This window comes from Podarcis pityusensis (assembly GCF_964106645.2).
Source record: "Podarcis pityusensis genome assembly, chromosome: 14".
In the NCBI taxonomy this organism is placed as follows: Eukaryota; Metazoa; Chordata; class Lepidosauria; order Squamata; family Lacertidae; genus Podarcis; species Podarcis pityusensis.
In genome coordinates this window covers 49,339,562-49,366,852 of record NC_138039.1, presented here as the reverse complement: position 1 = coordinate 49,366,852, position 27,291 = coordinate 49,339,562, and the positions used below count along the sequence as shown (strand labels likewise).

At 44.4% G+C, this 27,291-nt stretch overlaps 1 protein-coding gene across 6 annotated transcripts in view; it reads left to right on the top strand.

Moving 5' to 3' along the window:
- TLN2 (talin 2) overlaps positions 1–27,291 on the top strand; it is a 176,186-nt gene that overhangs the window by 61,909 nt on the left and 86,986 nt on the right. For all 6 annotated transcript variants that reach the window (XM_080980649.1, XM_080980653.1, XM_080980648.1 and 3 more), the window contains exons 2-7: positions 2,593–2,764; positions 6,021–6,118; positions 8,331–8,460; positions 10,306–10,458; positions 20,937–21,079; positions 23,075–23,202. In XM_080980649.1, the coding sequence (XP_080836775.1) occupies positions 2,629–2,764; positions 6,021–6,118; positions 8,331–8,460; positions 10,306–10,458; positions 20,937–21,079; positions 23,075–23,202 (788 nt within the window). In that variant the 5' untranslated portion in view covers positions 2,593–2,628. The remainder of the gene's footprint in view (positions 1–2,592; positions 2,765–6,020; positions 6,119–8,330; positions 8,461–10,305; positions 10,459–20,936; positions 21,080–23,074; positions 23,203–27,291) is intronic.

Sequence of the window (27,291 nt, the reverse complement as noted above, 5' to 3'; positions counted from 1 at the left end):
TACATTCTTTCTGAGTAACAAACTGTCCTGGCATCCCATTCAGTCGTGTTTTTAAAAGTGGGATGGTATTTGGTTTCTGGCTTACATTTCCTAGGTAAGTGAGTGTTCAGAGATCAACATAAAAAATATGTTCCTAGCTTGTTCCAGACAGGCCAGGGGTGGGTGGCTTGTGGTCCAGCAGATGCTACTGACTCCAGGTCCCATCAGCCCTAGCCAGTGATCAAAGATGATGGTAGTTGTGGTCCAGCAATATCTGGAGGGCCTCAGGCCTCCCATTCCTGCTCCAGACATTGATATGCTCCTGGCGTTTGTGTTGCTAATGCATCCATGGGTGTTCACCTGCAGGACAGTGAACATTAACCCCCATACCATGAAGCAGCTGTTCTGAACTGCCCCTGAACTGTGCCAGCCATTATGAGAACTGTTTAAGAATTGGTGTCTGGGTTAAATATTCCACCCCCTTCTTCGTGTGCCACTTTTTTTAGATCGTAAGCCTGCAGGCTGGGACTGTCTTGTTTTAATTGATTGTATCTAAGTCACTCTGGGAGGCTTTCTGACTGAAGAGCGGGGTACAAATGCTCTAAAGAAATAAATTTTCCAAGCTTTTCTCTGTTTTTAAAAGAGTTAAGTTTCTAGCATTTGTAGGACCTGAAGTATATTAGGCAGAATGTACCTGCACTGTTCTTCTCTTTGCGTGTGTGTGAGAAGCTAGCCTTCTATCCCTTTCAGGTTTTTTTCTCTTCACCCCCCAAACGAGTGCATATGAGTTGACAGTGCTTCTTCCAGCAAAGGTCTGGCCCTCCACTGCCTTCCCTCCTCCAGTGGAATCATGTGAGTTGAGAGGGGGCCGGAAGGAAGTCTCAGTCCTCAAGGAAGGGGCATGGATAACTCCAAGGGCTCTTGGGACTTACCATTCTTCTGACAACATTGTTGTGCCTTTGTGCAGACTCCAAAATGACACAAAAGCAAAAACTCCATCCATCCTCATCAGAATCCAGTGGTCAGATCTGCAGCTGTTATGAATGGGTGCAGATTTTGACAGAGCCAGGAATGTGCTACAAGGACTACAAGTGATGTTTGGAGGTGGTGCTACAAGGACTACAAGTGATGTTTGGAGGTGTCCCAGGTTTCACTCCCAGGCATCTCAGGTTAAAAGGCTATCAGGGAAGTCCCATATGAGGATTGTTTGTGTCCCCGTGGAGCAGTGAAGCAGTCAAAACTCTGGCTCACATCTTCTTTTAATGTAATCTTCGTAGAGAGGCTGCTTTGGCCGCTTATCCAGAGCCCCTTGGAAGGATACAGAAATGGTACCTAGAATATTTTGTGGCTAATACAAACAAATTAATAACCGTGTTGGTGGCCAAGTCCCTCTTCATTGTTCAAAGGTCTTGTAAGATGATACTCTCACTCTACTTGTAATTTGGAGCTCATGTTTTTATCTTTTGTATCATATAATAATATGACTGTAAAATTGGCTGTCTCATTGTGAGGTGTACCAAACTGCACTGATGGCGCTTATTTGAGATTTTTTTAATTAGTTTTTTAATTAAAGATATTCTTGTGTTACAAAACAAATAAATGAGGGAAAGTACATGTCACTTTATGTAAAGCTCTTCTAACGTGTTCTGGGCTTGGGGTGTCTGCCATTCCCCTTGCACAGATGGCAAGCAAGGCAGAAAGAGTGGGATTTGCGCCTGTGCTGTACTTTACAGAGGAGAGAGGAGGAGAGGAGAGTCCTCTGTCTGAAAGTGTCCTCAATTGGAAGACTTAAAGATCAAGGCTTAAAGATGAAGGGAGAGCAAGTGGTACCTTGAAGTTGCCCCCCTGGCACCATCTGGGCAGCAGTCTGAGCAGGCACCTGGTCACAGGCTTCCCTGTTATGGAGAGATGCACTGCTTTTCTATACTAATGATGATGGTGGTGGTGATGATGTAGCATTACTTATCCCCCCCCCCCATCCAACTGGGTTTCCCCAGCCACTCTGGGCAGCTTCCAACAAAATATAAAGGAATAAAACAAAACATTAAATGTTAAAATCTTCCTGAAAAGGGCTACCTTCAGATGCCTTTTAAGGTCGTTTAGTTACTTATCTTCTTGACATCTGACGGGAGGGCATTCCATTGGGTGGGTGCCACTACTAAGAAGGCCCTCTGCCTGGTTCCCTTAGCATCACTTCTTGCAGCAAGGGAGCTGCCAGAAGGCCCTTGGAGCTGGACCTCAGTGTCCAGGCTGAAAAATGGGCGTGGTGACGCTCCTTCTAGTATACATGTGTGCATGTTTTATCCTTTGTATCATATTGTTTTTTAAACAAGCATATGTTTTAATGCTCGTGTTTTTATTCTTTGCACACACTGTTTTAACGTATCTATGACCACATATTTAGGGAACTGGTGATGGGAATTCCCACTGTCTTCCTTTGGAGAACCTCAAAGGCAGCTCCCTGTGTCCCCATGATTTCAGAAGATGATATTAGCAGACACAGAAAGCTACCGTGGAAGATGCAGTTTGGTTGTCCTGTGATTTCAAAAGGACAGGGTTGTGTTTTTTTTAAAAAATAGCAATCTAATGTGTCTTGCTTTGTTTTTGCCCAAGGTAACATAAAGAGAAACCTACAAGAGATCTGGCAAGATGGTTGCTCTGTCCTTGAAGATCTGCATTCGCCAGTGCAATGTGGTCAAGACGATGCAGTTTGAGCCCTCCACAGCCGTGTACGACGCCTGCCGCGTTATTCGTGAGCGAGTGCCAGAGGCTCAAACTGGACAAGGTTAGTTTTGGCAAACCCCACATTTGAGTTACAGTCTGACACATGATGCCAGGTACAGTCATACCTCGGGTTGAAGTAGCTTCGGGTTGAGCATTTTCGGGTTGTGGAAGTAATGAAGCGTGTTACTTCCAGGTTGTGCCGCTTGCGCATGCGCAGACGCTCAAAATGATGTCATGCGCGGAAGCGGCAAATCGCGACCCGCGTGGACGGGGGTTGCATTCACTTCAGGATGCGAACAGGCTCCGGAACAGATCCCGTTCGCATCCAGGGGTACCACTGTATGGGGCAGATAAAGACTTGGCTCAGCTGAAGTGAGGTTTGCATGCACAGAGAACCTGCAAAGCACTCTGCAGCGCGTCACAAGACCCCCCAGTCCGCTGAATGGCCTCACTTTGTGGGCTGACACAGCTTGATTTCAAGCTCTGTGGGCAAGGAAGGGTCACATGACATCACTGTGGGCACCCCCCCACATGTTTCAAACTTGGCCCACGGCAAGTGGGAGAGATAATGATCTGGGCTGCCCCACCAGGTCCAGTTTTCCACCCCATCTCTAGATGCTGGGCTGCAGCTCCCACCACCCATAACTGCTGGTCTTTCTGACTGGGGCTGATGGGAGTCCATCTACGTTTTGGGGGGGCACATGGTTCCCCACCCCAGATAAGGCAGTGGGTGTCCTGATGAGCAATCAAGGTTCACATAATGAGCATGAAAAGATCCTGGTGTCACCTTAGCAGCTGTTCACAGACTTTGGAACTCCCTCCCTAGAGAGGCCAGACTCTTTGCTACCTGTATTTTAATAGATTTGTTTTTATATTGTTTTAATTCTGTTACAGTTCAAATACTTCTTAAGTGTTATCTGCTGTGTGTTTTTACCTTTCTGTGTTTTAATCTCTGTGAGCTGCCTTGAGTCCTGGCTCTGGGAGAAACATGGAAGGTAAATAAATAAATAGTGCCAGGTGTTTTATCGGACTTGAGGAGTGATGTCCATGAAGTGAGGGCAAATGCATTGTCTTCACTCTGTATGTGTGTGTAGCAGGTGGGGGGGGGGGAGAAAATGTGTCGCTGAGGCAGGAAGCCTTGCTACCCTGCTGTTTGATTGCTCTCACAACTTCTCTTTTTACATTGCCACCCACTCGGGCCCCCACCCAACCAGGGGGTTAACACTTCTGCCCTGTTTTTGCAGCACCACCCCCCAGTGCAAAATTACCCAAAGGGAAAAAGTGATTGTGAAAAGGTCCTCTTTTGCTCATTTCCACTCGGAACAAACATGTTTATGTATTTATCATCTTCAACAAATAATGTCGGTTTCCAGGGCAATGGGAAACCTTGATTTATTTTAGGGCAACCAATCTCTCGCAAATTGCGGCAATGCTGTCTTGAGCGGCCACAGGCAAGTTCATATTAACCTGGGATTCAAGATTAGCAATGCCGTAATGCGGACGAGATGGGGCCTTGATTGGCAATGCAGCCTTGGAGCTAATTGTTGCTTCCCCGGGAGCTTTGAATCCAAGCTGGGAATTTCTGCCCCGCACTGTAAACCGTTTGCATTGCAAACAGGCTCCGCAAGGGCATCCGCTGAACAGCCGGATTAATAGACACTGATGGAGTGGAAGCATTAGCTCTAAACTACTTTGTATTATTTGGTTCATTACATTTGAATGCAGCCTTCATTAATTAGCAGTGAGTGATTAAAGTGCCGTCGTTGGAGCGTTGCCTTTTGGCGTTGCCATTTTGGCCTTCGTCTCATGCGGTTCCAGCAGCGACATGTCCGTGACCTTTGGGCACCTCACCCTCGGGATTCTCCTCCGCAGACGTCCCTTGGGTCACAGCGTTTGCTGCAGCATTGCCAGTTTCTGCCAGCAGGAAACCGTGGTGCGACCAAGCACATGTGGAATGCTGTACGGTGGTACCTCGGGTTACAGACGCTTCAGGTTACAGACTCCGCTAACTCAGAAATAGTACCTCTGGTTAAGAACTTTGCTTCAGGATGAGAACAGAAATCGTGCTCCGGCGGCACGGCGGCAGCAGCAGGAGGCCCCATTAGCTAAAGTGGTGCTTCAGGTTAAGAACAGTTTCAGGTTAAGAACGGACCTCCGGAACGAATTAAGTTCAGAACCTGAGGTACCACTGTATACAGTTCTGGCTGCCTCACCTCAAAAAGGAGGTTGTGGAGTTGGAAAAAGGTTCATTATGCATGGCATGGAGAAAGGGCATAGAGAATTTTTTTTCCTCCCTCTGTCATAGCACTAGAACAAGCTGTGTTTTGTAAGCTTCAGGATAGATTAAAGGGAATCCTGCTTCAAGCAGCGCATAAACTATGGAACCCGCTCCCCCAGGAGGCAGGGGTGGCCCTCAACATGGATGGCTTTAAAAGAGGTTTAGACACGTTTGTGGAGGAGGAGAGGCCTCTCAGTGACTACGCTCTGATTCCACAGTCCGCGTCAGCAATGCAGCTGAATACCAGTTGCTGGAAACCACAGGAGGGGAGAATGTTCTTGTGTCTAGATTCTGTTTCTGGCTTTCCCATTGGGGCGTCAGGTTTGCCACTGTGAGAACAGGATGCTGGACTTAGATCAGCCACTGGCCTGAGCTAAGAGGCTCTTACCAGAACGTTCTTACCAGAACTCTCGTCACAGGAATGTTCAAGTTCCTGGTTTGGGGTCTTATCATGACTAAATACAGTGGTACCTCTGGATATGAACGGGATCTGTTCTGGAGCCCTGTTCGCATCCTGAGCAGAATGCAACCCACGTGTGTGCGAGTCATGATTCACCGCTTCTGCGCATGCGCGTGATGTCATTTTGAGCATCTGCGCATGCGCGAGCGGCGAAACCCAGAAGTAACCTATTCCGTTACTTCTGGGTCGCTGCAGAACGCAACCTGAAAACGCTCAACCTGAAGCGTATTTAACCCAAGGTATGACTGTACTTCAACCTTTGAGAATTCTTTACCTTTTCTTTTTAAAAATGAACACTGTAATGGCCCTCTTTTGCAGATACAGTGTTCACTTTCCCTTCCTCTCCAAAGCAAACAGTCAGCTGTCCCAAGCACCACGGGCTTTGAACTGTGTTGAGGCAGGTGAGCCAATTATGAGAAAGAGAAAGGAAGAGGGTGAGGGGGTGAGGGGGAGAGAGCTGCAGGGAGAGGGCAGAAGCTGGAGGGGTACTTCATGGCTCTCTAATCAAGTGGAAAACCTTCATTTGGAATACACTCTATTTGCTCTGCAATCTGTCCATTTCTGCCTTTCATTTCCCAGCCTCTGACTATGGGTTATTCCTGTCCGATGAAGATCCACGAAAAGGCATTTGGCTGGAAGCTGGGAGGACCCTCGATTACTACATGCTGCGGAATGGGGTACGGCTGAGATCTGTGTGCTCCTGTGAGACATCTAGTTTATGGAGAAGGGGGGTGGTCTGTTGGTGACTGTTCAGGTGGCAGGGCTAGGTAGAGACTCCACGTCCAGGAGGAGGCGTATGGCGTTGGATACTAGTCACAGGAGACTCCTCTTATAACATTTGTGAGTCATGGTAGAAGGGGAACCTCCATGTGCAGGGACAGTTGACCTCTGAACACAATGTGTTGCGAATATACTGCAGGATTGGGTTATTGCCTGCATGCCTTGCTTGGCTTTCCAGAACCATCTGGGTAGCCTTTGTAAGGGGGGAAAAGAAGGCTGGACTAAGTGGGTCTTAGCATGTCCACTCTTACATTATAAACTCTCCACAAAACTTCATTAGGGCCCGTAGTTTTGGAAGATTTCACCAACATTATCAGAATGTGAACGATGGAATGGAAAAGGTTTCAGAAAATACAGTGCTGATCATTTAAAAGAAGGTTGTGTAATCTACTTGGGGTTGTATCCACTGCTGCACCGGCAGAATTCTGCAAGGGCAACAGGACTTTCCTTCCTCTCTTCTTGCCGTGCAGCCCCAATTGTATGAAAATCTGCCCCAGAAGGTCCCCCAACCCTCTGGAGCAGATTTTGAGGGACCACAGTGATACGGGCCCAGTTTGGGTTGCCAAGTACACTAGTTGGCCCTAGTGCTTCTGCTTATTAGGGCTGCCGACTTCCTAAAACCACATTTAAAAGTACGTAACACATTTTAATTGTGGCAACAGGGGGGCTGCAGGGCAGAGGAGAAGAGGAGGAAGTTCTGCTGTGCAAGCACAGTATCAGTGTTGGGTTCTACACTTAGAGCTGTAGCCAGTTCTAGTCCTACTCAGAGTAGATCCATTGAAGTTGACGGACATGACTAACCTAAGTTCATTCATTTCAATGGCTCCACTCTTAGTAGGACTAGAATGGTACCCTTAGGGATTCCCCCACTCTAGATTCACCCTTCAGGTAGGTAAAGGTAAAGGGACCCCTGACCATTAGGTCCAGTCGTGACCCACTCTGGGGTTGCGGCGCTCATCTCGCTTTATTGGCCGAGGGAGCCGGCGTACAGCTTCCGGGTCATGTGGCCAACATGACTAAGCCGCTTCTGACGAACCAGAGCAGCGCACGGAAACGCCGTTTACCTTCCCGCCAGAGCGGTGCCTGTTTATCTACTTGCACTTTGACATGCTTTCACTGTGGGTTAAACCACACAGCCTAGGACGGGGTGAGCTTCCGTTGCTCAGTCCCTGCTCACCCTTCAGAACCTGGTGCAAAAGATACAGGCTTAAAAACTGGATTTTTTAAAAATTCTGGGACAGGATGCAGTTCACAGCTCTTCCATACAAACATCCGCACCTGGTTCCTCCAGGCTTTTTTCACCTCGGTGGTGCAATTTAAGGCCGGGGGGGGGGAGTAATTTAATTGCTGCCACTGTCAAAACAGTTGTGAGTTAGAAACCCTTGCCGATAGACTGCAGAGCACCCAGAAATCTGCCAGTTGCTCCAGATCTCCCTTCTGTCCACTCCAGGTTAGAATGCTGGAGGTAATCTGGAATGGGCCAGAACAATCACCCCCCCTCCCCAAATGTTGGTTGTGCTACAAAGCAGAGGCAACCCTGTTATGTGGCTGCTAACCTCCTCAAGAAGGCCGGTGAAGCTGTGCGCATTTCCTTAAGGCATCCCTGGAAAGCCCTTGTGGCACTGGGAAGCTTCCTGGGACCCCCAGAGCCTCATTTATTGACTTCATTTATTAAGATTTCTTACTCACCCTACACCATAAAGCCCCAGGCTGGGTTACAAGGAAATAATTATAATACTATGTTAAAATCAGTTTAAAACAGTTTACATCAGAAGACTAGGGTGGGATCTAAAATGTATGCCTCAGCTGTCAAAGGATAAAGATGTGCATCTTCAGCATATGACACAGTGCAGGTGCTGGAGAAACCTCAGGGAGGGGTCTGGGGTAGGAGGGGATTCCTCATATCAGAAATTGTGGTCAGCTGGAATGACTTTAAGCCGCCTTATTGTAGCCTGGTGATGCTTGACGTAAAGGGGTCTGCATACTGGGCAGTTCAATGGAAGAAGGGTCAAACCCAGCCCCTTTCGGAACTTCACTGGCCTCCTAGGAGGGTCGGCTGGGTCTGCCTCTGACATATTCTTAAAAGTGTCCCTGTGACTCACTTCCTAGGATATTTTGGAATACAAGAAGAAGCAAAGGCCGCAGAAGATCCGGATGCTGGACGGGTCGGTAAAGACGGTGATGGTGGACGACTCTAAAACCGTGGGAGAATTGCTGGTGACCATTTGCAGCCGGATAGGTGAGGCCAAGGGTGCCCTTAGCTCCATTTCCTAGGATAGATATTCCTGTGAGGAGAAATAGCTATAAACCTCACCTTTTAGTGCCTGTCCTGGTAGGAATAACAACTCCAGAAGAAAAGAAAGGGTGCTAAGTGAGTGTAAATAGAACTTGCTGGAGAATTTGGAGGGGAGGGACAACAGTTGGGGTCTTGAACCTTGATGCATGATCTCCATTCTAAAAAAAAAGGCTGTCCTGGAAACTTGAGCTTCTGATCCGGGTTTTGCACCCGAATATATGAGAAATGCCATTCTCAACCATGGAACACATTCTGGGGGTCTGAGACAAAAGTGGAGGGGGGTTCATGAATGTGACTCTTTGTACAATAAGCCCACAACTTATGCAGGATTTACATTCCAGGGGGTCACACCTACAGCCAAAATCACATATAATCAAAACCCATGGGGTTCAATGGAGTGTGGGATTGTCAAAGTCGTTTCTCCCAGAACCCTGACCCCTTTCCACCTCAATTTTACTTTTGCCACATGCCCAAGTTAAAAGCACACAAGTCATACAAAGCTTTCTATATCCCCATGCACCTCCACAGTCCATCCATGCAAGGAAGAGGCATTGCCATGGTCCAGGGTTGCATTCCAGTGAGGCAAAAGGCCTTGAAGATATGCAGAGCAGGTTGGAGGAGGGGCGTGGCCTGCAGGCAGTTCTGGGGCCCAGACTGGCAAGCCTGAAGGGCCACATTTGGCCCTTGGAACTTAGGTTCCCCACTCGTACCATGAATTGCTTCATTTTTCTGTTCTTCCAAGATGTGTTCCCAAGTGGAACATTTGTAGCCATCATGTTGGCCAACCCGTGACTCAGAGCTAAAACTAAAGGGCTCCTTCCCTCGGCCACTCTGGATGTTGCTGGGGTGTGTTCTTAGTTGTTTCTTTAGAGCCCCTGTACCCCACTCTCCAGCCCAAAAGCCTCTTGCGGAAGCTTATGCACAGTCAATTAAAACAACGTTGTCCCTGCCTGTAAGCTTACAGTGCAAAAGACACAGCTCAAAAGGAAAAAAGGATGTGCAGGGGAGAGGGAGGCAGGAGCCAACTCAGGAGCCAATTCTTAAAGTTAAATATTAGTTCTTATAGTGAGCAGCTGGAATGGAAACTTTCAGGGATAAGATGCATGTGATGGAGCTGGTCTTTCAGCAGAGCTGATGGCAAGGGCCCTGCTTCCCACATCTCCCATTGTCCCAGCCTGAAAGAATGACTGCAGGCTGAGAGAGAGCTTTCGTGCCACAGGGGCTGCCTTTCCCAGCTCTGTGACTGATAAGATCCCTCCCCTAGTGATGCCATGGACTGAAGTATGGCTTATCATTATAATGAGCTAAGCCGCACCCCAAGCACTGTGGTTAGTAAAAACTAAGTGAGCTTCATAAACCATGGCTTGTTTCTAAGTGGTTAACTCCTCCTTGTGGCTGTACTGGAGAAAGGAGGAGAAGGGATGAGCATGCAGGCCTTGTGGAGCACCTGGGCCCAGTCTCATGTTCTAAATGGGCCTGCAAGGCCTTTTCTTTTTAAAACAGACTTTAGGACAGTGTTTCTCAAACTTGCGTTCCCATCTGTTGGTGGACTACAACTCCCATTATCCCTGACCGCTGGTCTTGCTAGCTAGGGATGGTGGGAGTTGTAGGACCAAGTTTGAGAACTAGCATTACATCCAAACTAGGCCATGGAGATCCCTGTGGCAGAGCAGCAGCCTTCTAAAAGAACTGCATTTGGGGTTTTCTTGCTTGCTTTAGACGAGAATGTGGTTTCGGACCAAATAGCCATGTTGAATAAGCAGGCTTAATTTGTTCTTGCAATTCCAGGAATAACCAACTACGAAGAATACTCCTTAATCCAGGAGAGCAACGAAGAAAAGAAAGAGGAGGGCACAGGGACCCTGAAGAAAGATCGGACGCTGCTGCGAGATGAAAAAAAAATGGAGAAATTAAAGGCAAAGCTGCACACGGATGATGACCGTAAGTTGTGTTCCCCAGTGAAGCTCTGTGGCCTTTCATAGTTTGCTGGACTCCAACTCCCATCAGCCCTAGGTAGTGTGTCCTACAGCCAGGAATGATGGCGTGGTCCTACAGAGGATGCTCAACATGTTCCCAACCTATGACTTGTCAGAATAAATAGAAACTGAAGTTGGTGACAGTCTCTGAAACCAGAAGTGAATTAACAGTAGCTCTGACTTGCAGAAAGTCAGACTGTGTGTGTGTTTAATAATTTGTGTTAAAAGTTTTCTTAGTTTACAAAAGTACGTGCCTTTCTTTATCAGGTTGTGTTTTCTACAGATCAGTTACATTTGTTGTGAGACATTAGTGTTGTATGCAGTATAAGGTTGAGAAGAGAAGGGGGTGGGGATTGTGCCAGCGTCGCCTGGATATGTTCTCTTTCTATTCACTTATTACGTTTCCTTGGTAATGAGAAGGAGTGGGGGGGCAGGGTGTGGTTGGTTGTCTGTGGTTGACTGCAGTGGGGTTTGTTTGCAATTGTGAGGGGAGGAGGACTTGTTGGGTCAAGTAAGCCAAATTGATTCATATGCTGTTGATGGGTTCTTGTTGTCTTGTTGGGCTGTGTATGTGATAAAGGGGAGCCATACTGGGGTGAAGATATCCTCTTCTATTTCTCCCCGGATCAGTTTCAGTTTGTTGGTTAGCTTTTCCAGTAAGGCTGTTTCCAATACGACTTGGTACCAGTTGTCCTTGTTCACTCCTGACAGGTCTCTCCAGTCTGTGAGGCTGAGAGTAGGTGGGTCATAAGCTCTTTGTAATGTGAGTGGTCAATAGGATCTTGGAAAATCTTCAGTAGGGCCAGTTCTGGGGTGAGTTCTAATAGTTGTTTAGTTACTTTGCATATCTCTTGTAGGACATTTGTCCAGAAGGGTTGGATTTGGGAGCATTTCCACCACATGTGGAAGTATGTGCCTGTAGAGGTGCAGTCTCTCCAACATTTTTGTGAGGTTCCTGGGTGTATCAACGCCAGTTTCCGTGGTGTTAAGTACCATCTGTATGTGAGTTTCAGTGTGAGTTCCCTTCTTTTGGCTGAGATAGATTTAAAGGGAGGTTTAGACCACATTCTAGTCCATTGGGTGGGGTTACTTTAATGGCCTATGTCGTGCTCCCATTGTTTTTTGATTGTGTCAAGGGAGCTTGTGGGATTTTGGACCAGTATTTTGTATATTGTGGATACCATCCCTTTGCCTTGTCCCTTTGTTGTTAGGAGAAGATTTTCAAAGGTGGTCAAGGGCCTAGTTGCTGCTGATTTTACTACTGGGTTTTTTAAAGAAGGCATGCAATTGGTGGTGTGTTAGCCAGGGTGTCCCCTAGTTTGTCTTGTATTTCTTGTGAGCCAAATTCTCCACTGTGAACAATCAATTTTAGACTTTAAAAACGTATATTGGCTGCCAAGGAACAACTACCAGAAAAGATTAGTTATCAAGTTTCACCAGAATAGAACTCCAACTAAGGTTTTGCACATGCGAGATCATTTGGCAAAGTGCCAAATATTATTGACAAGAGTTTTTAAAGACAGTATGTGCCCTCCATTGTGCAAACTAAGACGCAAGGAACAAGCATAATGAACAATAATTACTTTGGTGCAATAAAGAGCTCAGCTAAGAACAGCAAATGCCAGAGGAGTGGAACCTCCCTCTCCATAGCAACAAGACCCGATTTAAATACCCCACAGAAAAAGGGGACTATGACTCAGTTAAGAGAGTCAGTAGACTTACAAGATTCTCCCCAGACTCCAAAAAACATCCAGAATAAACGGTCCCTAGAACAGAAAAAGGACCAATGAAACAAAGAGGCTGCAGATAATGTAGAAGCTACAGGGCTTAGGGAAATCGCCCCACTGACATACACAAAGGCCCATAACGTATCATGCTGCTCATATGCTGACCCTGGAATCCCCATACTGTCCATCAGTCGATGAACCATTAGGAAGATTCAACCTACTAATTCAACCCAGCCCAGATAAAGAGGAGGGGACTCAATTTACAAATGGAACACACTCAACAGGAAGCGGAACATGTTCTGCTTCCAGGGCAAAGTTCACAAACCAAAACACCTACTTCCAGGTTTTCAGAGTTCTTAAGGTTCATTAAACCTAACAAGAAACCGTGGCTCCATTTCATTTTTTGTTTGCAATAAACAAACCATAGTTAGGAAGGATTCAGATAAACAAGCAAGCTATGGTTTATTAAACCAGTTTGCTAAACCACAGATTAGCACTGTGTGTGAACCAGGCCAGTGTCTCCCTAAGTGCATAAATGTTAAAGAATGTCCAGTGTTGAAGAACATGGATGTTTGAATGTGTTGGGAAACTGGAAAATACTTTAACTTTACTTAAAAATTTTGCTCCTGCTGTACAGTAGGCCCTGCATCTGACTGTTGCTTCCATGTAGCCTTTTGCACAACCCCCTTAATCGCCATCCAAAGCCCTTGGTAGCTAAGCCCCCAAAGTCCATCCAACAGAAACAACTGCACATTGCTTCCATCGTTTTACCCCTGCCTTCATCGCTTTCTCTGATATTTTACCATGCATGCTCCTTGGGGTTGGGACCTATCCTTTGTCCTGCCCTGCCCTGGCAGGGTTCCAAGCTGTCCAGGGAGCAGATTCTATTTTTTTTTTAATATGATATTTATTAAGATTTCAAAAAGAAGAATTACATAGAGAAAAGGAGAAAAAACAAAAAAACAAAAACAAAAAACAAAAGTAAAAATACAAGAAAAATGCAAAATACAAGGTACAGAAAAAAAAGAATAAAAAACACTTAAAAATACATCCGTTTTTCCATGCCTTACATTCATTTCCTTACTTCCCTGACCTCCTCATACCTCCCTTTTTTGTATTCCAATTCAGTTAGTTAATTCAGCAATTTCTTTCCCTCTTTATTTTCTCTTACTCCTTTAACTTAATATACTATAACTTTGGATTTTCACCTGTTAACTGTCCATTTTTGCATACGCCTTTATAGCATTGCTGCTTAAACCACTTAACTTCATTCTAACATCATTCTAACATTCCTTAATTTTACAATATTTCTGTAGATAGTCTTTAAATTTCTTACAGTCTTCTTCCACCGACTCTTCTCCCTGGTCTCGGATTCTGCCAGTCATTTCGGCCAATTCCATGTAGTCCATCACCTTCATCTGCCATTCTTCCAGAGTGGGTAGGTCTTGTGTCTTCCAATACTTTGCAATAAGTATTCTTGCTGCTGTTGTGGCATACATAAAGAAAGTTCTATCCTTCTTTAACACCATTTGGCCGACCATGCCCAGGAGAAAGGCCTCTGGTTTCTTCAAGAAGGTATATTTAAATACCCTTTTCATTTCATTATAAATCATCTCCCAGAAAGCCTTAATCCTTGGGCACGTCCACCAAAGGTGAAATAATGTACCTTCAGTTTCCTTACATTTCCAACATTTATTATCGGGCAAGTGATAGATTTTTGCAAGCTTGACTGGTGTCATGTACCACCTGTATATCATTTTCATAATATTCTCTCTTAAAGCATTACATGCCGTAAACTTCATACCTGTGGTCCATAACTGTTCCCAGTCAGCCATCATTATGTTATGTCCAACATCTTGTGCCCATTTAATCATAGCTGATTTCACCGTTTCATACTGAGTATTCCATTTCAACAGCAAGTTATACATCTTTGACAAAATCTTAGTTTTGGGATCTAACAGTTCTGTTTCTAATTTTGATTTTTCCACCTGGAAGCCAATTTTCTTGTCCAAATTATATGCCTCCATTATCTGATAATAATGAAGCCAGTCCCGCACTTTGTTTTTTAATTTCTCAAAACTCTGCAGTTTCAGTCTATCTCCATCTTGTTCCAAAATTTCCCAATATTTCGGCCATTTGACCTCCATATTGAGCTTTTTCAGAGCTTTCGCTTCCATCGGTGACAGCCACCTTGGGGTTTTGTTTTCCAATAGGTCCTTATATCTTATCCAAACATTGAACAATGCTTTCCTGACAATATGGTTTTTAAATGCTTTATGTGCTTTGACCTTGTCATACCACAAGTATGCATGCCATCCAAATACATTATTAAAACCTTCTAAATCCAAAATGTCTGCGTTTTCAAGAAGCAGCCATTCTTTCAACCAGCAAAAAGCTGCTGATTCATAATAAAGTTTAAGGTCTGGCAGGGCAAATCCACCTCTTTCCTTTGCATCCGTTAGTATCCGTTAGGAGCAGATGCTATGGTTGTGATGCCTCGTTAACATAGCAGCTGATGTGGCAGAGCCCCATTTGAGCTAGATGAGGTCAGGACCCTGGACAGAGCCCTGCCTAGAAGGGAACTGTTGCTTCAGCAAGTTGCAGAGGCCTTCCTGAGGTCTTATGGAAGATGGCTGGCCTAGGCTTTGTGTGACCCCCATTATCCTCCAAGGAGCTAGCTGTTCTGCAGCTGTAGGTGGGTGATAAGGACTGTCCCTAGGACTGATTCTTTTGAGATTCAGATTCTAGCAACGCTATGGCTTCTGACCCGGAAGGACCTATTGCAGGAATGGTGACACCTTGCCCAGGTTATCCTCCGAGCTTTGCAGTGGGTGGGTTGGCAAAATGGTTGAGGGTGATATCCTCTTCCATTTTTTACAACGCACTAGGCACACCCTGATGACGCCATATAAATATAATTGCATACTCAAGATCACACTATCCTTTCACCTTTCACATATGCTCGTAAATCTGAGCATAAAAATAAAGAGACGTTTCCCCACCTATTTGGTGTGTGCCTATAAGTGTGCACTAAACCAGGTTAGCGAATGAGAGTCCAGAACCAGCTGTTTGATTTGATATGGCATGCAAGGGTAGGATCCTTTATATATTGCAATGGAACAACAGAGGTTCCCAGGCAACTACTACACATATTCTTTATCCTCCTCCTTTCCTCCTTCCTTGCCTCCCCCGCTGCCTTTCCCCCCTTCTAGAATTGGCTTTTGACCAGCCTGGGGTCTCTTGCTGCCCACTTCTCTTACTAGAGTAAGAAGTGCTATTTAGGTGTGGGCTCTGTGTGTGTGTGTGTGTGTGTGTGTGTGTGTGTGTGTGTGTCGCCTTATTCACCTTAGATGCTGGAGGTCAATGCAGTGAGCTGCTTTCATATGCTGGAATCTGCAGTCCAAAATATCAATAGTGTTTGCAAAGGAAGCTAAAACAATCCTCACTTTGTTCTGTAACTCTGACAGTGATCCAAGATGATAATTCACCATGCACAACTTGGCAGGGGTAAGGACTTCTTTATTTTATTGATTTTATTTTAATTCCATTGGTGTATCCTAGCTTCACCTCCCATGCAGGTTTTAGAGTTGCTTGTCAGTTAAAAATCAAAACTGAGCAAGGGAGAAACAAAGCAAATTTATAATAGGTCAAATGAGACCAAAACAAGGCTTTTGCAGTGATCCTGTTCATTTTTAACTTTAATTCAGCATGAGCTGCATATATGATGTATAACACTGATGCCCACTCAACCGGCCCTGGTACAGGCCCCACATAATACTCGTTGCACATTTGTAAGAAATTGATCTTCCAGTGTGGCAGCACCTACACTTTGGAACTCCCTGCCTATTGACACCAGGCAGGCACTTTTGCTGTACGCTTTTTTTGCACTTGCTAAAAACATTTTTGTTCAGGCAAGCCTATACAGATAAGCAGAAATTTGAGTTGTTTTTTTAATCTGGTTTTTAGTGTACTGTTGATTTTTTTTTGAATGTTTTAAACAGCTGTTTTTAACTGTCTTTACTGATAATTTCATTGTTACATTCATTTTGTAAACTGCTTTGAGGCTGTTTTTTGTTTTTACAATCAAGCAGTATATAAATTTTATGAACTGAATAAATAAGCATTCTCTAAGGGTTGGAACTAGTTCATTGTTCGTGGCAACAATTCAGCTGCTTACAAGGAAGCTTGGAAGCTGCCGTATGTCCATTCAGACTGGCCAGCCGGCCCAGTATTGGTTGCTTTGACTGGCACAGCTGCTGTCCAGGGCCAGGGACTCAGAAAGGTTCTTCCCATCATTGACAGGCAACTGTCGTGCTCAATCAGCCGGGGCTGAGCGTTTTCCCCACATAACTGGAATCCCTCCAGCCAGGGAGGACGAGGCGTCATCTAGTTCTGTGGGAATGCGGAGGAAGTGCTGTGAGACTTTGAGTGCTCAGGCCAGCTCTCAAAGGAGCTTGATGACTGCAGAGTGAGACTGCAGCATTTAATCACCTCTTGGGTTAATTTTTAAAAAGGGCTTCTGAAGGCCAAATCCATTTCCCTATAATTCTCAGCACGGGCAGAATACCTAGATGCAGTGACAGCAAACTATGCAATCTTGATAGTTCCTGGACAGGATATTGGCCCAATTCCATTTTCCAGACAAATGCCGTAATCATGAGGATTGCATAGATCAGTATGTAGTTATGAGTCTGGGGTGTGGCAACTTTCCTCACAACAGAAAAAAACACCCCTGCCGATGGATGATAGAAATTATGGGTTGTAGCCAACTAAGTTCTACTTAGGGAAGACCCACTGAAATCAACGTACTTAAGCTAGTCATGCCCATTTCAATGGGTCTGCTCTAAGCAGGACTAACATTGGCTACAAACCCAGTGACACAGGTGTTTTAAGCTGGTTTTTGTTTATTGTTGGTTTTAATTGCTAATGTTTAAAACAGTTGTTTTTAACAATGGTTTCATTGGTTTATTCCTTTTGTAAACTGCTTTAAGGCTTTTCACAATCAAGCAGTGCATAAACTTTATGAAATAAATAAACACCCACCTGCCAAAATATGAACTCTGAATGCTCTTAAAAATGCTCCTGTAAAGTATCTCTAGGCTAATAACATGCTCTTTGCTTTCAGAGCTTTCTGGTGGTGGTGATAAAACTTGTTACCAAGGTGCTCAGCCTTGCTGGCATTCTGAGTAACTCCCTTTAAATGCCTTGACATTTTTGATTCAGTTGATTCAGTTTTGTCTGTGAAAGGCTGACAAAGCAGAAGGATACAAAAGTATTTGCTGTATTATATTGGTTAATGATGGGGTACGCTAATGATGTAGGCATACAAGCTTAAGAACCCTGGGCATGCAAATTATCTTTCTTATTATCTAACTCCTAACTTAATCAGAGGATACAGTCCTCTTGGAGCCCAGGGGCAACAAAACACCATCTGTAAAGCATTGGCTCTGACCATCAATCTGTTGGTAACTATTAGCATTTCTTAAGGACAGGAACCTTCCACCGGAGATATACACAAGAAATTGGCCACTCTCTGCTCCTTGCACACCTGTGGCAACTCTTAGGAGCCCATCAAAGCCCTGCTCTCCTTTGCTATGAAGGGGTGTGTGTGTGTGACTTTAACTACAATTGACCTATAATACAGTTCCCCAGCTAGATCTGGGGCATGCTTCCCCCAGGTCTATTTTGCAGGTCCAGGAAGAGGATTACATGGTGGGACACGGGCTGCCCCAACCCCCTTTACTTTAGACCTCCTGCCCACCCTTCCTTCCAGGCTCCCTGACATTTCTTTCTCTTCTCCATTTTTCTCATGGCTAGCTCAGTTCACTTAGACACCTTTGCAACGGCGCCGTTGCCTGCATTCCCTCCCTTCAAAGAAACTTCACAGCCTTACAGGCATTCAGGGACCTTCAGAGTCCACCTCTCCCATCGCAACCAGGCCTGGGAAGTCTTGTCAGCCTGGTGCCAAGAAGGGTCTCCGGATTGGGCCCCTGCTTTTTTCTATCAGGCCTGGGAGAGGAAATACTGTTGCTTTTCCTTCCCCTTTAGCCTTCTCGTTTCTAAGTTTAGGCATGCTGATCCTTGAGGGGGCCACTTATATAATTATCCCCCCTTTGTCTACCAATCAGGCTCTGCTTGTTTGTCTGCTGCCTCCTTTGCGTGCTGTGTTTTCTCTGTATTTGGTAGGTGACGCTTTCCAGGGGCGGTTTTAGGGTAACTTGACCGGTTCAGCTGCACTGAGCACCGTGCTGCAGGGGTCGCCACAGCAACGCTGTAGAACGGAACTCAAGAGCCAAAGGGGCACTGAATTTTAGCATCTCGCAGGGCGCCACCGAAATTTGAGAGCTCACAGTGTGCCACTGCTCTTTCCACCTTAGACTGCCCCAGCTGTAATTCTGCTGCTGGTTCATTTTGAAAACTGTCTTATTTTAATGAATTCTTTTTCATTCTGCAACAATCTGCATAATAAACAATATTTCTACATCATAATAAAAATGCACGTTCTTTGATATTACTCTCTAGTCTGGCGTCTGAGGGCCAATTCCTCCATGCAGGCTGGTCATCCTGATACATCCCCCCCCCCCCCGCTCCAACATATGTTGTTGGACTCCAACACCCATCAGCCCCATCCAGTGATCAGGGATGATGAGAGATGTAGTTCAACCCCATATGGAGGGCTACCGCTGTATAAAGTGCCCAGTGTAATATCCTCATAGAACAGTGTGACTTCAAGCTAAAGATTTCATTACACGTGTGTTCCAATACACAGGCATACATGTGTGCTTATCTGTAATGCGCAGTCAAAGACACATGGCAACAAGCTGCCGCTAACTTGCTATAGAAAGAGAATTTGCTTGGGTATTTGATTAAAACAGATTCAGTTTTGATTGGGGCTGGGAGTTAGTTTTTGTATTGCCCTTGTCCTACCCTACAAGGTTGTTGTGAGGATTATATACTTCTAACTAAGTGCCTGGCATTATTATTGTTTCCAATATTTATAGATGGTTTTTCACCATAAAATGGTTTACAAATCAATAATAAAATGGCACATGTCAAATACTATGGGGTTTAAAACAATAAAAAGCCACAGGTAAGAATGTGAAATTGGCTCAGTACAAGTGCCTCCTTGAATACAGGTATTGTATATACAAATGATAAATACAGTGGTACCTTGGTTCTCAAACTTAATCTGTTCTGGAAGTCCGTTCCAAAACCAAAGTGTTCCAAAACCAAGGCACGCTTTCTCATAGAAAGTAATGCAAAATGGATTAATCCGTTCCAGACTTTTAAAAACAACCCCTAAAACAGCAATTTAACATGATTTTTACTGTCTAATGAGACCATTGAGCCATAAAATGAAAGCAATAAACAATGTACTGCAGTCATGCACTCAATCAATCAGTCAATCAGTAGCTGAACTGTGTTCCACACAGTCACAAAAACTAAACAAAAAAGCCACAAAAATGCAAAATAAATAGCAAAAACAGACATACCTCAGCCTAACACTCAAAACGGAAGCATAACACTCAAAACGGAGCATGTTCAGCTTCTGAAAAAGGTTCACAAACTGGAACAGTCACTTCCAGGTTTGCAGTGTTTGGGTTCCAAGTTGTTTGAGAACCAAGGTACCTCTGTACTATATATGTAGCGACAGTGGCCACACCCCAGAAGTGGCTTCAACTGACCGGTCTCAAACCTTCAGTGAGTTAATGACTTCTTCTGCATGCGAAGACCGGCTGTGGCAGATTAAGTGGACAAGACCAATAGTGGGTCCAACAGTTAAGCAGGCAGTTTCTTCATGTGATGTAGATGGAAATAAGGGGCAGCTGAGGCTCATCAACCTAGGAAGGGAGCCCATCTAGGAGAAGGAAAACTATGATCCTAAACATCTGCTGCCTTGCGGGCTATCTTCGGGAGGATAAAAGGCCAAGGCGTAAACCCTACACAAATCTGGAGTGGAGTTCCTAAGACTGTTGGCTGGCCCCTTGTACATCTCCTTCCAGCAGCTCCTGCAGCCAAGCTGGTGCCAAACATATTGCTCTGCTTTCCTTTGGACCCCATCAGCAAGGCTGAGAGGCAGCCCCGGACCTCAGTGGACACTACTAGACTTGTCCCCAGAGAGATCACTTTGGTGCTGCTCATGCAGCGGTTTGGCTTCACCTCCAGAGGCATTGTCTTGAGACAGATGGATGCAGAAAATGAAGTTGGCTTCCTTTTGAGGAGTTATCCGGAATGTGTATCTACCATTTGGACTCTTTTAGAAGTTTACATAATTGTATATCCATTGTTGGTATATACTTCAAATTATAGACAAGACTTTTGCCATTTCATTTCATGTTCTTGAAAGCGGGTACCCTCTAGATGTTGCTGGACTATAGCTCCAGACACCCTCTCCAGTTGCTGGCCATGCTGGTTGGGACTGATGGGAGGTGGAGGCAAGCTATACCTGGGGCACCTGGTGGGGAAAGGCTATGTTACTGAAATACTGACTTCTCAGTGTGTGTGTGTTTTGGTTGGAATGCCTAGCTCTTGCATTTGCAAGAAGAGGGAGAAAGAAAGGTGCCCACCTGATGTCCTCCAGATGTTTTGGACTACAACTCCCATCAGCCCCTGCTAGCACAGCTGATGGGAATTGTAGTCCAAAGGGGATCAGGTTGGCAGAGACTGAGTGATAGTACTGTGCATATTGCGAGTCTTTCTTTCTTTCTCCGCTTAGTAAACTGGTTAGATCACAGTCGAACGTTTCGGGAGCAAGGAGTGGACGAGAACGAGACGCTGCTGCTGAGACGCAAATTCTTCTACTCGGACCAGAATGTGGACTCGAGAGACCCTGTTCAACTAAATCTGCTTTATGTTCAGGTATGCTAGAGCTGGAATCAAGAAATCCCTCTCCAGCTCTGCATCAAGCCAAGCCCTACTCTCCTTGCCAGCTATCCCAGCTTCAGAACAGAAAGAAGCCTTTGAGCTACAGTTCAGACATACACATTTATCACTTGTTCACAGCAACATCCAGGGGTGACTTACAAGTGTGAATTCCAAGGGGCTGGATTTTCTAATAGGCCAGTAAAGGAATGTTCTTTGTTTCTGTAGAACAGGGCAAATGGAAGGTGTGATGCACTATATCTTTCTGTCCTTTATGTAATCCATGAAGGGTTAAGTTCATTCTTCCATTTCAGACCTTCCTAGGAGGCAAATCAGACAATTTTAAGATAAGTTGACTGTTGGCTGGTATAGATAAGTTCTTCAGCTAATAAGGTACTTTTATTTCTGCTAGCTGCAAAATAAGATAAGGGGGCCTTTTTGAATCATTATTAATGCTAAATGTTAGGGGGAAGTGTTAAACTAAAGGAATTTTCTAAATCCTGTCTATTTGTATTCTGAGGGTTTATCCCTGCCGTATTGGACCAACTTTTTTGCCCTCTGTGTTTTGCAGATAGGCGCTTTATGTTTATATTGTAATGTCTGTTGGCTATAGACAATAAGACTTGATGACTGCATGGATGTGTGAACATGCTGTCCCAAATCAAGTACAGATAGTATTTCCTCATGCGCGCGCGCACACACATACCCCGCATATCCTCTTGCATCCCCTGAACCACAAAGCTATTGTTTTTGTTGTTGTTTCCTCATTATATTTTACAGTGGTACCTCAGGTTACATACGCTTCAGGTTACAGACTCCGCTAACCCAGAAATAGTACCTTGGGTTAAGAACTTTGCTTCAGGATGAGAACAGAAATTGTGCTCCGGCGGCGCGGCAGCAGCAGGAGGCCCCATTAGCTAAAATGGTCTTCAGGTTAAGAACAGTTTCAGGTTAAGAACGGACCTCCGGAACAAATTAAGTTCTTAACCCGAGGTACCACTGTATTAAGATGTTACAGTGGGGTACACAAAGAGAAGAGTGAAAGCGAGTGTGTCAAGCTAGAGTCCATATTTAATAGTACTGCATAGTACTATTTTCCCATGCTTTGGACCCCCTGGGAAGCTCAGCAAAACTGCTGCCCCTGGAACTGGGTGCGGAGAGTGCAGCTGAATGGGACACAGCTGTGGGCAGCCTGAGGAAGTGCCATCAACCTTGGGCCTGTCCATAAAAAGCAAGTCTAGCGTGGGAGACTAGGGTGATGTCCGCTGCTTCCAGGAACTCTTCTCATTGTGAGATTTTTGCGAGTGAGATGAGAGTTTGTTTGGACCCTGGCTGAGAAACCAGAGGCTGAGAGGGAGCGTGTACCTGAAGATGATAGAAATGATAGATAGGTAGGTAGGTAGGTAGGTAGATATAAAATTTAGTGTTAATGCAACACTTTTACATTTTTTGTAATATTTTATTTAAATTGTCTCTTGTAGCTTCAGTTTTTTGTACTCCACTTAGATGTATTTTCAATATATTAAATGGTATAGAAATTAAATAATTAATCAAATAATCAAAAAGATTCCAAATAACAGCTAATGCTCTTCACCTCCATGTCAGTATTTACAAAGCTGTGTACATCTTCTGTTTCCCCAGAAACTACTAAAAAGCTGTTTTTTAAACTTGCTACCTGTCTTTCAGTGGTGCATTCAGATGTGAGCCATCAAGTGACATCATCAGATGATGCAATACCAAGCCACAGTGCTTTTCCACAGCCCCTGTTTATTTCAGTGGGGTTTATGTAGCAGAACTTACCAGTAATCAAGAACCATTAGAAGGCGCCTTATTCCAGGACAGACTGTTTGTCCACTGAGGCCAATATCTAGCTCCACCACATTTGCTATGACTGGCAGATCTTTGGCGTCCAGGTGTCAGAGGCCAGGAGTCAGCATCCTCTTCAGGTGAAGTAAATGCATAACACAGTCTCTTTCTTCACTTGCTTTCCAGGCTCGTGATGATATTCTGAATGGTTCCCATCCAGTGTCGTTTGAGAAAGCGTGTGAATTTGGAGGTTTCCAAGCGCAGATCCAGTTTGGGCCTCATGTTGAGCACAAGCACAAACCTGGATTTTTAGAGTAAGTTGGTCCAACAATCTTTAGACATTGGGTTAAACTGTTGTGTGCTGCTTTGATAACTCTTCCAGCCCAGTGGTTTTCAGGCTGTGTTCTGAGAAGCCAGGGGAAGTTCCCACAAAAACAGATCTGGGCTTTCTTGTTGAGAAAGCAGGTAATGGTGTTATAAAGCTCTCAATGAGAATTTTAGCAAAGGCCAGCAGTTGCTGCTGCTCCTTCACAGTGTGCCCTCTCAGTCTAGACCTATGCACCCAGTAAAGTGAGGTGGTAGAGACCTGTGGTAGTGGAGAGGACCATATCAGTTTAGACTGGAGGCAGGGAATCATCCTTTGGAAGACCTTCTTATGTACATCCAGGAACCCAAGATTGAGGAGCACTGATTTATGTACCTGGTTCCCTCCAGCTGCTTTGGATTACAGCTCCCATCAGCCCCAGCCAGCATAAACCTAAGATGCTGTGCTTGATAGGAATATAGCCACGCTTATTAAGGATTATGGGAGTTGTAGTCCAACAACATCCAGAGGGCAGAAGATTGGTGAAGGCTGCTCTAAACAGAACACTAGCATGGCAAGGAGAGAGGGATAGACTAGAACCTTGATCCTTCATGTGCTAATTTCTCTTCTTGCTGGGAATTCCTTGCTTTAGTTTTACTGTTATTTCACCCGTCAAGCTTCTGTGCAGTTGTGTGCTGTTTCTGTAGAAAATACTTCAGTGGAATGACTGAAAATCTTCTTTCCCACCAAGGGGAACACTGTGGCTCTCAATCCAGCATCTGCAGCAAGAATAATATTCACAGCAATCCCTGCCAGTGGTGGTATTGTCTGTTGTTTCCTTTAAGAAATGCCAGGCAGCACAGAAGGAAAAACCGAAGGGTCTGTTCTGATGAAGCAGGGAGCCTTCATGAGCTATGACTGGAGATTTGTCCAGAACAACTTGCCTCTGCCTTTTCCCCCAATGCAACTATTCAAAGGCTAAAGCAGTGTTTTTGCATGATCTGTGGGTTGGGTTCTTTTTTTCTGAAAAAGAAAAACCAAGGTACTGTACCAGCAAGTACCCTTTCTTTCTGTAGCTGGCGAATGCTCCTTTGCACACCCAGAGTCTTCCCTAACATGCAAATATGAGTACTTCAGCAAACAATACGCAGGGTAGTGATATAATAACAAAATGCATGTGTGTGATCTTGCAAATTTGAGGCCTGCCTTAACTCATAGTGGAACTCCAGGTACCTAGCAGTGGTCGTGGGCTGTTGCTGCCCTGTGTCACCTTTTTGATTTTGATTGTTGTGCTTGAACAGCAGAATAATTCATATGGCTGCTACAGATGTTAAAACACTCTCTCAACACGGGAAGGAACAAAAGATGATGACATAGATTGCCTTTGTATTTAAATACATTTAAATAATGTAATTGCATAATAATTGAATTTTTGTATCTCTCTGAAGAGAAGTGGTTCCCTTCAGTGGCATAAGCATTCTGCTCAGAGTTCAAATTAAAAAGAGCTGATGGATGATTTCTTGGGGGCGGGGGTGTTCTCTCTGCCCTTTCCCCACTCTGTACAAATGATTTCCTTTTAATTGGATGGAGTCTCTTCTGAAGGCTGATGTTATACTTAACCATCATTTCCAAAGGAACAGAAGGCAGTTCATTGTGCTTTTCTGCTGAGCCATTTTACCTTAATGAAGGGGTCTCCCTGGGTTTTTCATACATCCCTTTCGGGTATGAACAGTAAGTAATGAAGCCTTGAGTTAAGGCAAAGCAACAAGGGACTGTGTCAAGAAGGGTCCCCTTCACAGCTTTCTTACCAGTCATTTATGGGCAGTGAATGTCTACAGCAAGGGCTGCTTCACACACACCCTTGGTTTGCCAATCAAGTGTACACACAACATAGACCAATTGCAGCTCCCTGATTATTGTATCTGTGAGATACATACATTTGCTTTCCAACATCCATTTGTTGCCCTCATAGAGCCTGAGAAGAGCCTGACTGTGGAATCTGAGCAAAGGCCCAACTAGTCCAGCATCCTGTTCTCATAGTGGCCAGCCAAAGGTCAAGCAGACCACAAGCTCATTTGTGATTTCCAGAGACTGGTATTCAGAGGTAGAACATAGCCGTCATGGCTAGTAGCCATTAAAAGCTTTGTCCTTCTTCATGAATTTGTCTAACCCCATTTTGAAGACATCCAAGATGGTGGCCATCACTGAATCTTTTGGGACTGAATTCCATAGTCTGGCTTTTGACTGTTTAGAATTTCCCAGCATTCAGCTTCGCTAGATGGCTGCATTAGGTCTAATGTTATGAGAGAGGAGGAAGAACCTCTCTCCATCCACCATCTCCAATGCCATGAGTTATTTTGTACACCTCAGTCTTGTCCCCTCTTTGGTAAACAAAGTCCCAAACATTGATACCTTTCAACATATTCACACTTTGTATATTGCCATGCTTTTGTGCAGCTGCCATTCACATGAATGGGGCTTGCAGATTAAACCACATTGGTGAATTTTACCCTGTGTTAATTGATAGAAAAGGGGCACTATTTAGGTTTTCCTCATACAGGTACATGAATTATGAAACCAGTGGTGACGGTATCTACCTATTGGATGCATGCGCAATGACACACCCAGAGTTGTTGCTTGCTGGGAACTGCTGACCACTTCCCCCTGTGGTGAGCAGCGTAACTGCAGCCTCTTGGGGAAAAACCTTCTAGATCTGGCTGGACTCCACACACTCAGACTGGGCTAGTAGACAGGAAGGAAGAGAAAGCTCCTCCTTTTTTTCTCTGAGCTTGTTTGTGCAACAAGGTCTATCTGAGTTCTCTCTAGTCTGGCATTTCTGCTCTTCAGACCTGACTTTTGGCTTCTTCTTTGACTTTGCCTCCTGGTTGTCCTCAGATCCTGATTACCTTGAGATAGACTGAAATTGCAGAGTTTTGAAAAACTAAAAAACAAAGTGCGAGACTGGCTTCATTATTATCAGATAATGGAGGCATATAATTTGGACAAGAAAATTGGCTTCCAGGTGGAAAAATCAAAATTGGAAACAGAACTGCTAGAACCCAAAACTAAGATTTTGTCAAAGATGTATAACTTGTTGTTGAAATGGAATACTCAGGATGAAACGGTGAAATCTGCTATGATTAAATGGGCACAAGATGTTGGACATAACATAATGATGGCTGACTGGGAACAGTTATGGACCACAGGTATGAAGTTACGGCATGCAATGCCTTAAGAGAGAATATTATGAAAATGATATACAGGTGGTACATGACCCCAGTCAAGCTTGCAAAAATCTATCACTTGCCCGATAATAAATGTTGGAAATGTAAAGAAACTGAAGGTACATTCTTTCACCTTTGGTGAACGTGCCCAAGGATTAAGGCTTTCTGGGAGATGATTTATAATGAAATGAAAAGGGTATTTAAATATACCTTCTTGAAGAAACCAGAGGCCTTTCTCCTGGGCATAGTCGGCCAAATGGTGTTAAAGAAGGATAGAACTTTCTTTATGTATGCCACAACAGCAGTAAGAATACTTATTGCAAAGTATTGGAAGACACAAGACCTACCCACTCTGGAAGAATGGCAGATGAAGGTGATGGACTACATGGAACTGGCGGAAATGACTGGCAGAATCCAAGACCAGGGAGAAGAGTCGGTGGAAGAAGATTGGAAGAAATTTAAAGACTATTTACAGAAATACTGCAAAATTAATGAATGTTAGAATGATGTTGGATTGAAGTTAAGTGGTGTCTAGCTGTAATGGTATAAAATAATATGAAAAAATGGATTTTTAACAGGTAAAAATTTAATGCTATAATATATTAAGATTAAAGATCAGGATAAAATAAGGAGGGAAAGGAATTGCTGAACTAATAAATTGAACTGGAATACAAAAGAGGGAGGTATGAGGAGGTCCGGGAAACAAGCAAATGAAAGATAAGTGATGGAAAGATTGAATTGTTTTTAACTATTTTTATTTTGTATTTTTTCTTTTTTTTTCTTTTTCATTTTGTAATATTGTGAAAACCTTAATAAATATTTATTAAAAAAAAACACAGATCCTGATTACCTTTTGGTCCTGACATTGTTGAGTC